Source organism: Giraffa tippelskirchi, chromosome 9 (genome assembly GCF_054371585.1).
Source record: "Giraffa tippelskirchi isolate mGirTip1 chromosome 9, T2T-mGirTip1v1.2.pri, whole genome shotgun sequence".
NCBI classification, from domain to species: Eukaryota; Metazoa; Chordata; class Mammalia; order Artiodactyla; family Giraffidae; genus Giraffa; species Giraffa tippelskirchi.
In genome coordinates, this window is record NC_137283.1 from 115,399,544 (window position 1) to 115,412,676 (window position 13,133).

Consider the following 13,133-nt stretch of genomic DNA (forward strand, 5'->3'; position numbering starts at 1 on the left):
CTTGAGAACAGTGGAGGGCAATTGAAAATTTGTTGTCAAGGGATGGACAGAAGTCAGTGAACGTTGATCAGGCCTACATTTCATAAAATCATCATTGTTCTGTGCTCTGTGTCATTTGGATAGATGTGCAAAAACCATTTAGGAAGCCCTTTGAGTGGTACAGGCAATAACTGGAAGTTTAAGACAGACAAGGAGAAAGGCTTGAAATCTGTTTAGTAATTGAGAGAACTTGAGAGTGGATTGGATGACAGGGGTCGAGTTGGGTGTGATGGGGTAAAGGTGGTAAGGATGCATTTTAGCTTTTGACTTGTGTAACTGGAAGGATGGCAGTGCCATTCATGGAAATAAAGAGTAAGTATAAAACAGTGAAGTATGTGGAAAACTGAGAGAGAGTTTTGGGCATATGTGGAATTTTGGGAGGTCTTAAGACTTCCAAGTGGGAGATGACAACTGGGCAATTAGATACATGAAGTTCAGCATAGAGATCTGGGAAGGATGTGTAAATTTATGAGTTATCAGTATATGCATGCTAATGGGAGTTGAAGGCTTGTATGTGAGTAGTTAAGGAAAGAACAAGGAGTGGAAGTAAGAGAAAGCCTGGGATTAAACCTTAAGGAACTCCAATGTGTAATAGTCAAAGTGAACCTGAAGAGAAGATAGGAATGTAACAGTCAGAGTGATAGGATACATATCAAAAGAATGGTGTGTCAAGGATATCAAAGGAAAAGTGTGTTTCAAGAAGGATAAGGAATGATATATGGAGGAAGAACAAGGAAGATGGACCCAGAACAATATTCATTGTCTTTGTCAAATCTATGAATGAGGATCCTTTGAACAGAATGGATAATAATAGATAAGAGATCTGCAGTTGAAAACGTTTGCATAGATATATCTTATTTTTACTTTCTTTTTCTTGTTCTACTCTTTTTTTGTGTGTTTAAAAATGTATAGATTAAAATTGAACTCAGCCTTCTAAATATGATTCAATTAATGTAGTATCCTTTGAGATGCTAAATAGGGTTTTTGAGATACAATATTGCAATTACTGCAGTAAATTTTCCCCTAGCCTTCATTGCATTTTTTAAAATCCATATTGAGTCAGTAAATAACCAACCTCCCTGGCTACAGTCCATGGGGCTGCAAAGAGTTGGACACCACTGAGCAACTAACACACACACACACACTGTCCTTTCTGGGTTTTTCTTAGGATTTTATTTGTGGGATAATATTTCTTCATCTTGTACAAGTACACAGGAGCTTTTTCTATTTGAATTTTTATTGTTGTTGATTTTTAATGTGGGTTCTATAATTGTGGTGTTTTATATTTACCTCTATTACTTTTCCTTTGGTCTGGCAAATTATATCAGACTATTTAGAAAATTTCAAAGTCTTGATTCTATCAGGAACCATATTAATACTTGAAGTAAATTTGATTTAATATGTCTTCTAGTTTATATAACATAAAATTTTGAACAGGACAAAGCTATGGTCAATCTTTTTTTTTAATTCTCTTTTTTTTATATTAAACTTTTAAATTTTGTGTTGGCAAATAGCCAATTAACAATGTTGTGATAGTTTCAGGTGGACAGCAAAGGGACTCAGTCATACATGTACGTATATCCATTCTCCCCCAAATTCCCTCCCATCCAGGCTTTCACAGAACATTGAGCAGAGATTCCCCTGTACTATGCCGTAGGTTCTTGTTGGTTATCTATTTTTTAAGATTTATTTATTTATTTAATTTTTGGGCTGTGGTGCTTTGTTGTTTTGCAAGGGCTTTCTTTAGTTGGCCGTGCCTTCTCTTGTGGAGCATGGAGTGTGGGCTCAGTAGTTGTGGCTCCCAGGCTGTAGAGCACAGGCTCCATAGTTGTGGTGCAAAGACTTAGCTGCTCTGAGGCAAGTGGGATCTTCTTGGACCAGGGATCAGACCCATGTCCCTTGCATTGCAAAGCAGATAGATTCTTATGCACTGAACCACCAGGGAAGCCAGATTATCCATTTTGAATATAGTAGTGTGTACCTGTCTATCATCATGGCCAATTTTTGAAGAACAACTTTAGAGGGTAGTCTCCATATTGTGGTTAATTCCATAATCCACTTAACTATTATTGTACCTCATTCATATGAATATATTATGCCTAATGTGCATCCCTAGCTGTTTTTCAGAATGCCCATTGACTATTTGATAGGGAGAATCAGTTCAGTTCAGTCACTCAGTTGTGTCCAACTCTTTGCGACCCCATGGACTGCAGCACACCAGGCTTCCCTGTCCATCACCAACTCCCGGAAGTTGCTCAAACTCTTGTCCACTGAGTCAGTGATCCATCCAAGCATCTCATCCTCTGGCATCCCATTCTGCTCCTGCCTTCAATCTTTCCGAGCATCAGAGTCTTTTCCAGTGAGTCATTTCTTCACTGGGAGAAGGGAGACTGATTCGTCTTTATTTTGAAAGTGATTTTTTTTGAACTTCAGATAGACTGATTTTTGACTTTTAATGAATTCCTTAATATTGACTAGATGGAAACAGAATGGAACTGACAAACCTTTTAAAAACCTAAGTTTTATTTGCTTTAAAGCTTGTTTTAGTGATTAAATACTTTGTCTAACATTTTTTTACTAACCTGAGAAATAGGATTCAAACAGGACATTAACATGACCAGAACCTTTTACTTGGAAATAATGTTTTGCATGAAAATCTTTGAGTAAACCCATAATGCAAGTATGTTTATCATGTTTATTCTGGGGTTTCATAAACCTTCAGCATATCTCTGCATACCCCAGTTCTTGAACAGATTTATAGTTCTTATTTAGCCCCATGATAACTTTTTTTCTTACCAGTTTTCCTAAGATTTGTAGTATAATTTTCCGTGGTATATTATTTAAAGGTTTTCATTACTTTATATTTCGCTTTTATGATAATATAATGTTTGTGATTTATTTGATACTGTGTTGGGGATATAGCATCCACTATAGCTTTGTTCCTGTTGGAATAAAAATGATATAAATGAGAATACAGTGGAAAGTGGAGATTGCCTTTCTTGAGAGATTCACAAACTACATTCATCTGTTAAAAGTGTAAGAAACAAAGAAGTAACACTGCTATAAAGTTAGTCTGTACATGTTCTGAAATTTTTTTTGGCTTTTCAGGAATGTAGTCTGTTGGTTAATTTTTCTTATTGTTTCTACTATTTTAGTCTAATGAGGAGGTACTTTAATTTGATCATCTAATTTAATAGTTAAGGAATTATAATAACAGTGAGATTTCTGAGCACCTTTATCTATTGATTAATTATTTAATAGATAATGTTGGCTTTAGCAGAATCTCCCAGGAATAGGGTATTACCTGTCTGTTCCTATTGTGTCTGTTGCTTTAAATCTCATATCCTTAACTTATAGACAGAGTAGTAAAACTTGTCTTTTTATTGTTTGAGAGCTGTATTTTTTTTTTTTAACTCTGTAGTTGATGCCTTCTTTTCTACCCATACCTAACTTTTCCCTCCGCCCCCCTCTTTTTTTCAATTTGATAGCTTCTGGAACTTGTTTGCAATGATCCACACAGCTGTACCTTTATAAACAGCTAGTCTCAGTGCCAGATTAGTTTGTAGTGCAAATCTTGAATGAGAACTGCACCTGCTCTCAGTGTAGATGAAAATGGCAAATGTTAAGAAAAGCAGAATTTGGGATTGCTTTAAATCTGATGGCAGCTGATCTCAGAATTCTGCTGGGGATTCTTCATTGTGGGTTAGGGAAGTCCTGCTATTCAGAGCAAAACAGCTTTCTTGTCTCTTTTGCTAGATCACAGATACGTTATTTTTAAGAAATATTAATAACATGTTCTTTGTGCTATGATTTTATACCTGAGATATTTTGTCTAGTAGTTATCTTCCAGTTACACTGGTGGTTTCCTAAAATTATGTTGGACTAAAAATTTCTGAATCTAATTTTTCATATGTCAACATTATATTTCAAATTAAATAACCTTGAGTAGCTGGGAATATATGTCAGGGTAACTGCTCCAGTAAATCATATTCTTATGGGGAAATGGTCTCAATTTAAGACTTAACACAGTCTTTGGAAGTTGATAGGATATAAAGACATTTCATGGTGTATGTAGAGAGCATTTCCTGATACAGTTTGTTTGGAGTGTCAGGGGAAATTGACTCTGTAGGTATGTGTTACACTTGTGTTTTTTGAATTTCTTGTTCTTTAATACCACCCTTACCTTAAGCATGAGGCTGGCTTGTGTCTAACAGCCATTCAAAACTTACTTAAAATACTTATCAGGAAACTTATATTTAATCTTTATCTTTAATATTTCCAACCCTAAGCAGTTTATTGGTTACTTTTAGTATTATAAGTCATTTTGGTTGACAATTTAGAAAAATAGCTTCATTGATAAATAGTTCACATACCATACAATTCATTCACTTAAAGTATAATAAATCAGTAATTTTTAGTATATTCATGAAGTGAAGTGAAGTGAAGTCGCTCAGTCGTGTCCAACTCTTTGCGATCCCATGAAGTGTAGCCTGTCAGGCTCCTCTGTCCATGGGATTTTCCAGGCGAGAATACTGGAGTGCGTTGCCATTTCCTTCTCCAGGGGATCTTCCCAACCCAGGGATCAAACCCGGGTCTCCTGCATTGCAGGCAGACTCCTTACTGGCTGAGCCACAAGGGAAGTCAGTATATTCATAGGTAAGTACAACCATCACCATGAGCAACTTTAAAGCATTTACAAAACTTCAAAAAGAAATCCTGAACCTTTAGCTATTTTTTCCCCTACCCTCTGCTGACCCTGCCCCCTTGCCTCAACCCCCAAATCCTGAACAACCACTAGCTTACTTTCTGTCTCTGGAGATTTCCCTATTTAAGACATATCAACGGTTCCAAATAGGAAAATGAGTACATCAGGGCTGTATATTGTCACCCTGCTTATTTAACTTATATGCAGAGTTCATGATGAGAAATGCTGGGCTGGAAGAAGGACAAGCTGGAATCAAGATTGCCAGGAGAAATATCAATAACCTCAGATATGCAGCTGACACCACCCTTATGGCAGAAAGTGAAGAAGAACTAAAGAGCCTCTTGATGAAAGTGAGAGAGGAGAGTGAAAAAGTTGGCTTAAAGATCAACATTCAGAAAACTAAGATCATGGCATCCGGTCCCATCACTTCATGGAAAATAGATGGGGAAACAGTGTCAGACTTTATTTTTTTGGGCTCCAAAATCACTGCAGATAGTGATTGCAGCCATGAAATTAAATGATGCTTACTCCTTGAAAGGAAAGTTATGACCAACCTAGATACCAAACATTACTTTGCCAACAAAGGTCCGTCTAGTCAAGGCTATGGTTTTTCCCGTAGTCATGTATGGATGTGAGAGTTGGACTGTGAAGAAAGCTGAGTGCCGAAGAATTGATGCTTTTGAACTGTGATGTTGGAGAAGACTCTTGAGAGTCCCTTGGACTGCAAGGAGATCAGCCCAGGGTGTTCATTGGAAGCTCTGATGTTGAAGCTGAAACTCCAATACTTTGGCTACCTCATGTGAAGAGTTGACTCATTGGAAAAGACCCTGATACTGTGAAGGATTGGGGGCAGGAGGAGAAGGGAACGACAGAGGATAAGGTGGCTGGATGGCATCACCGACTCAATGGACATGAGTTTGGGTAGACCCCGGGCGTTGGTGATGGACAGGGAGGCCTGGCGTGCTGCGATTCATGGGATCGCAAACAGTCGGATACAACTGAGTGACTGAACTAAACTGAATATGTGACCTTTTGTGACTAGTTTATTTCACTTAGCAAAGTGTTTTGAAGGTTCATCCATGTTGTATACTACTTCATCCTTTTTATGCCTTAGTCTTTTCTGTTGTGTGAGTATACTGCTTTTTGTTTATCCATACATGAGTTGATGGACATTTGGGTTATTTCTACCTTTTGGCTATGTTAATAGCCCTATTTGTGTGTAAGTTTTTGTTTGGATATGTTTTAAATTCTTTTGGGTATATAGCTAGGGATGGAATTGCGGAGTCGTATTGTAATTCTATGTTTAACTTACTGCGGAACCAGAAAACTGTTTTTCACAATGGTTACACAACTTTGTATTTCTACAAAGTATGAGAATTCTAGTTTTCTCTACATCCTTGCCAATACATTATTTTCCATTAAAAAAATGTTCTTTCCAGTGGGTCTTCTTTGCATTTCTTTAGTGACTAATGATATTGAGTATCTTTTCATGTGCTTATTGGTCATCTGTCGATTTTCCTTGGATAAATTCAGATCCTTGGCTCATTTTTTCATTGGTTACCTTTTTATTAGTAGTAAGAACTGTTTATGTATTCTGGATACAAGTCCTTTCACAGATGTATGATTGGCAAATATTTTATCCTGTCCTGTGAGTTGTTTTATTCACTTTGTTGATGGTGTCCTTGAAGCAGATGTTTCTTATTCTGATGAAGTCCAGATTATCCTGTGTTTTCTTGTGTTACTCATGCTTTTGGTGTCGTGTATAAGAATCCCTTACCAGATCTGAACCCGTTGAGATTTACTTCAATAAAGAGTTCATAAGTTTGTATGTTAAATGTAGATCACTGATCCATTTCAATTTAATTTTCTGTGTGTTATAAGGGTCCAACTTCAATTTATTTCATATGGGGCTAGCCAGTTGTCCCATCATTTGTTGAAAAGACTGATCTTTCCTCACTGAATGGTCTTGGTGTGCTTTTTGAAAACTTCACTTATTTATTAGTTCTAATACTATTTTCGTATGTTCTTGAGTATTTTCCACATAGAGAAAATTCAGTATTTTCTATTTTCTAACTATTTCTACAAATAGAAATAGTTATACCTTTTCATTTTCAATCTGGATGCTTTCTGCTTCTTTTTCTTATCTAATTGCCCTGACTTGAACCTCCAATACAATGTTCAATAGAAGTCACAAATGCACACTTTTTGTCTTGTTTCTATTCTTAGTGGGAAAGTAATGCAGTGTTTCACTATTAAGTATGATGTTAACTGTGGGATTTTTATAGATGCCCCTTATCAGGTTATGGAAGTTCCTTTCTAGTCTTAGCTCATTGATTGTTTTTATCACAAAAGGATGTTGGATTTTATCATATGGTTTTTCTGCATCTGTTGAGCTAACCATGTGATTTTTGCTTTTTATTCTATTGCTATAATGTAATATATAAATGATTTTCTTATATTGAACTAACCTGATATTCCTGAAATAAATCTCACATTGTCATGGTGTATGAATTTTTCATAAATTGGTGGATTTGATCTGGGTTGCTTGTATTTCCCTGAGGCTTTTGTATCCAAATTGCTAAGAAATACTCATCTATAGTTTTCTTTTGATGTATTTGTCTGGTTGTGGGGTCAGAGTAGTACCAACCTCATAAAATGAATTGTGAAGTATTCTTTCCTCTTCTGTTTTTTGGAAGTGTTTGTGAGGAATTGGTTTTAACTTTTTAAATGCTTTTTAGAATTCACCATTGAAGCTATCTGGACCTGGATTTTTCTTTGTGGGTAGTTTTTAATTACTAATTCAGTTTTCACTTGTTTTAAATCTGTTCAGATTGTCTTGAGTTAGTTTTGGTAGTCTCTGTCCTTCTAGGAAGTTGCCCATTTCTTCTAGTTCCACCTACAAGGCTTGTTATTGTTATTTGCATGTTGGTTTAGTGGCCAGCTGGATTATTTCAGTGCAGACATTTCTTTCTCACTCCACAGTGTTGAGTTTCTGGTGGTGGTCTTTGTGGAGACACATCTGTGAGTTTACCTGAAGTCATTGTGGGACAAAGGTAGTGTTAGCCGAACCCTTTTTCCCACTTCCCCTGACCCCACTCAGCCATTAATCTTTACTAATTACCAACTGACAATTCTATTGTTTGGAAAGATGCCCTGGGCCTTAAATTGTTCCATGAACTAATCCAATAAATTTGTGACCCCTTTGAAGGAATAATTCCAAAGGTTAGTGTTGATATTTATTCTTGCCCCAAGAGGGGTCCTTCCAATTGTGTCTTTTCTCAGTTCTCTTCTGCGACTTAGTTGTTGAATCTGTGAATCTTCTAATTGTGGTTTACCACAACTCTGCTGTTTTTGAGATAGCTCTTTGGCTTCGACTTCATGGCCTTGGTTATCCCAAGAGAAACCAACTGTAAGAAACTTTTGGTCTGTGATTTAGAGTTTTATATATGAATCATAATTATTTTAACAATTGGATCATGCTCTTTAATTATATAGGGCTTCTCTGGTGGCTCAGTGATAAAGATCCACCTGCGATGCAGGAGACCGGGGTTTGATCCCTGGGTGGGGAAGATCCCCTGGAGAAGGAAATGGAAACCCACTCCAATATTCTTGCCTGGGAAATCCCATATAATTGCAGATAGCATTATAAAACTGAAAACTCCTTAGCAATATGAGGAGTTTTTTTTTTTTTTCTTTCCGAAATTATTATTTTTTTACAATTCTTTTCTAAATATATTTTAGGTTCTTCTGTGTTAGTTTAGCTTCATCACGCTGTTGAATAGATGTTAATAACTTGAAAATGTTAATTTTGAGGTAACAGTTTGTTTTGATTTTCCTCTTCTTATAAGCTATTTGAGCTGCTGGGACCTGATGGCCTTGAACTTATTGAGAAACTCCTCCAGAACAGAATTACAATTGTGGACCGATTTCTTAATTCTTCAAATGATCATAAGTTGCAGGCTCTTCAAGGTAAGAAAGTAATCAGTGGTAGTTTTACTTTAAAGGAAAAACTCATTGTTTAGCAATTTTTTAGTACAATTATACTTTTAATATTCTTTGGTTGTTATATAACTTACTGATAACATTCTCTTAAGTAGATTTTAGATATGGCAGATTATGAAACAAGTATCAATGCCCTAAATAGGGTTTTATGTCAGGGAGTCTATCTGTGTTTAAGTATGGCAGAAGATTTGGATAGACGAAAAAAGAATTAAAGCAACTACATATAATGCTTAGGGTCAAATAGAGTTACAATTTATAACCACATTTTTTATTTTGAAAAATGTCAGACCTTAGTAATGGTGCAAGGATAGTATAATAACTACTCACATACTCTTCATGTAGATTCACCAGTCATTAACATTTTGCTTCCATACCCACCCCTTATCTTTCTCACACACTCACACAAACACAAACACACATGTGCAGGTGTATGCATACGTGGACACACACATGTACACAGTTAAAATTTTTGCTAAACAATAGGAAGTTGCACACATCATAATATTTTAGATATAAAATCTTCAACATACAAAGTCTCCTACCTAACCTGTAGTACAATTATCACAGCCAGCAAATTGAACATTTATATAGTCATGTATTACATATATTTGAAGACCCCCAGAAGAATTAGAGTTGTCAAGGAAGCTAAAATTATTAAAATAAAAAAAAAAGCCTGACTTACTATGAGACAACTGATGCCAAACTCAGGTTTTAAGTGGTAAGTATTGACAGGAAACTGTTTCTTACCTTTACCCAACTTTCTTTGCCAGCCTTGTAAATAGTTTGGAAGTTTTAAAAAGTACATGAGCATAAGAAATTAGATACCCCTCTTCAAAGCAGTCAACATTTACCCTTTGTTTAAGTAAGTGATATCACTTTTTTCTTACATTTATGAGAGTGGCACTGAAAGGCAATTACAAAACCAGCCTTGATTTAAATCCAAAATTTCTTTTTTTTTTTTTGATTAATGGTGTATTTTATTTTATGTCATCATAAGTAATTCAACTATAAAAAGCAAAGCTATATTCTTTTAAATTTGAACAACATATAAATATATATACATGTATATATGTATACATACATACACACAAACATGCATTGTCTATCTAGTTCCCATTTCTAGTAAAAAAACATGAAAGAAAGAAAAATCCTGCAAAGCATTATCTCTTTGGGATTCCAAGTCTGAATAATTTTTGACTGGTTTGACTGAATGGACTGATTTTATACTACAATACCTGAAAAAGCACTGACTTGCTTCTGTTAGTAAATGGAAACAAATCCAACACATATGGGTTCTCTTGATGTAATACGTAAACACCTAAGAAGCTCAAAGAATAAGCTCAACATCCTGGCAGAAAACCTCTACTCTGACCCTAGTCTCATTTCTGGCTTGGACAATTCACTTAACCACCATAGACCTCATATTCCTCATGTATAAAAGGAGACCTCCAAGATTATTTCCACATTAAAATTAAAGGTTTTTTTATCGTACACTTTGATTACTGGTAGTTGGCTTGGAGTTGCTTTGAGATGTCTAGGAACTTTGAAGGTTGGAATTTAGCCACTTTGTCTTTCTAAAAGTGTTTTGGTTCTTTAAGTATATTGAATACTTATAAACAATCTTGCTCTAAAAGGACTCTCACCTGTTAAACCGTGCTTAAGCAGACATTGCAATAAGCCAGCAGAACTGAGTGTTTAAAATGGGTATCTGCCAGAAGAAAGGAATGAATTTAAATATGCAGTTCTGCAATGTAATTTCTGAGAATTTGGTGTCCAGTTTTTCAGTCTTTAAAGTGCTGATTCTTACTGATCTCACCTTTCATTAGTTCTAATTTATTAACAAAAGTTCAAAATGTGTTCACCATATGTATTTTTTTAAGAAAGCTGTAGGTGATGAGTGAATATTGTTTTTCAGTTTCATTATGGTCATTTTTGTATAACACAGACTTTATTCTACTAGGATAACTTTTAAGAAACTGCACACTTTTTAACCTAAAACCTATGTTAAATTTGAATTATTAAAAATTTTTTTGAGCCTTCAGTCTGCCCTGAAATATTGTCTACTCTTCTCAGTTGGCATTTACTCTTTTAGTCTATGCTTGGTTGTTATTCATGTTGCTACTATTGAAGAATATAATTATAACCATCAAAAATTTGGGGCATTTAAACAGACTAACTTCTTCTAAGGACTGTGGTGAAAGAAACTGACAATGAGCATATGTTAAAGATTTTTTTTAAATAGAGTTTTTTGTATAATTGCATTAAAAATGATTCTCCTTAATTTCTTTTTGTGAGGAGTGGGGGAAGGAAATACTCTTGAAGAAAAGAATCATTTGACTCGTTACTTTATCTCTGTTCTCATCCACTTACATATTCTGATATAATTTTGTATTAATGATCCTTCAAAATTCTCTTAAAACTACCAAATTGTTCCATTCTTTATTAAGTTATGTTAGTAAGACAGCCACGTCCTATTCTTTTCTCTGTTCCACAAAGTCATGGTCTTAGATAGCAGTCTGATGGCTCAGATGGTAAAGAATTTGCCTGCAATGCAGGAGACGCGGGTTCGATCCCTAGGTTGGGAAGATCCCAAATGGCCACCCACTCCAGTATTCTTGCCTGGAGACTCCCGTGGACAGAGGAGCCTGGCGGGCTATATATAGCCCATGGGATCGCAAAGAGTCAGACTCGACTGAGTGACTTTTCACTTTCAGAGAGCAGTAGCCTTTTGCCATTTAGCGCTTTCTATCTTTTATACTGATTTTCTTCGAATCTTTTTGTATGTATGTATATATATATGTATTTATATATGTATACACACCCTACTTTATCTCTGTTCTTATAACCAGGAAATATATGGTAGGCTAGAAGTGAGTGAGAATAGTGTACTAACTGCTAAGTTGATAGTTATAAACTGAATTCTGTTTTGGAGCCTGTTGTGGAGAAAGTTTAGTATAGGGTGTATCATAAAATAAAAATTAAGTTAGCTTATGCTGTCAAATGACACTATTTTGAGTAGTTATAGAAGACTTTGTCTGTCATAGCATTTTAAAAGGATACAAGCTCTACATGTTCTTCAGTAAAGTTCTGTATTAGAGTTGCTGTTAAGCTTATTCATTTCATTTCTGCTTGTCAGTCTCTACAGTTAGCTGAACTCATCAAAGAGAATAATGCACTTAAGCATTTGTGCTTAATAACTTGATTTTTAAAGTCACTTAGTATGTTCAGTCTTATGGGATTTCAGTATATTCTGACTGAGGCCTTTTAAAGCTATTAATAAGGTAAATATAGTTCCTTCTTATAATTTTAACTTTCTTATTTTGATGATCACAGATATGTCCAATAGTATTTTGTATCTGTCACATTTGTTTAAAGTATTAATGATGTTAGCATAAAATATAATATGTCACCCAAAGACCCCTTCAAAAGCAGAGACATCACTGTGCCAACAAAGTTCCATACAGTCAAAGCTATGGTTTTTCCAGTAGTCATGTATGGATGTGAGAGGTGAACCACAAAGACTGAGCACTGAAGAACTGATGCTTTCTAACTGTGGTGTTGGAAAAGACCCTTGTGAGTCCCTTGGAGTGCAAGGAGATCAAACCTGTCAATCCTAAAGGAAATCAACCCTGAATATTCATTGAAAGAACTGATGCTGAAGCTCCAATATTTTGGCCACCTGATGCAATGAACTAACTCATTGGAAAAGACCCTGATGCTGGGAAGGATTGAAGGCAGGAGGAGAAGGGGATGGCAGAAGATGAGATGATTAGATAGCATCAGTGACTCAATGGACATGAATTTGAGCAGACTCCAGGAAATAGTGGAGGACAGAGGAGCCTGGCCTGCTGCAATCCATGGGATTGCAAAGAGTCAGACACAACTTAGTGACTGAACAACACCCAAAGAATTTAGTTTCATGTACACAACCTTTAACATTCATCTATAGTAATAAGTTTATTGCATTATTCATATTTTTAAAAAATCTGCTTAATATCTCTGTTCTTGAGCATGTGACTTTGCAAATAGGTTCATTTTTTTTTCATATTTCGGAGTACATTTGAAAACTGGCAGTATGCTGCTTTCTTTCTCTAACACTAGAGTTTCTTGGTTATATAATAGATAAATAAGATTTACTTACAAAGCAAAATATGTAAGACTTAGAAAAATACTTTTCTCAGAGCCATAAAATGTAGTTCCGATATAGGTAAGATTATATCTTATTTCATAATTTTCAGATGTAACTTTTATTTCTCCCTTTCCTTTTTGAGACTTATGGTACCATTATACACAGGGGTTATTTCATGTGGTTGAGAGTTAAAATGACTTATTAAAAATCATGTAATGAGATAATGACAGATGCCTGAGAATTGTGAAAATTTGACTT

The 13,133-nt window shown here is 35.4% G+C and overlaps 1 protein-coding gene across 6 annotated transcripts in view; it reads left to right on the forward strand.

Moving 5' to 3' along the window:
* ASCC3 (activating signal cointegrator 1 complex subunit 3) overlaps positions 1-13,133 on the forward strand; it is a 329,002-nt gene that overhangs the window by 53,673 nt on the left and 262,196 nt on the right. For all 6 annotated transcript variants that reach the window (XR_014065459.1, XR_014065457.1, XM_081530206.1 and 3 more), the window contains exon 5: positions 8,593-8,713. Coding sequence is in view for 4 of the 6 variants with exons in the window: in XM_081530206.1 (XP_081386332.1) it covers positions 8,593-8,713 (121 nt within the window). In the remaining 2 variants the exon portion in view is untranslated. The remainder of the gene's footprint in view (positions 1-8,592; positions 8,714-13,133) is intronic.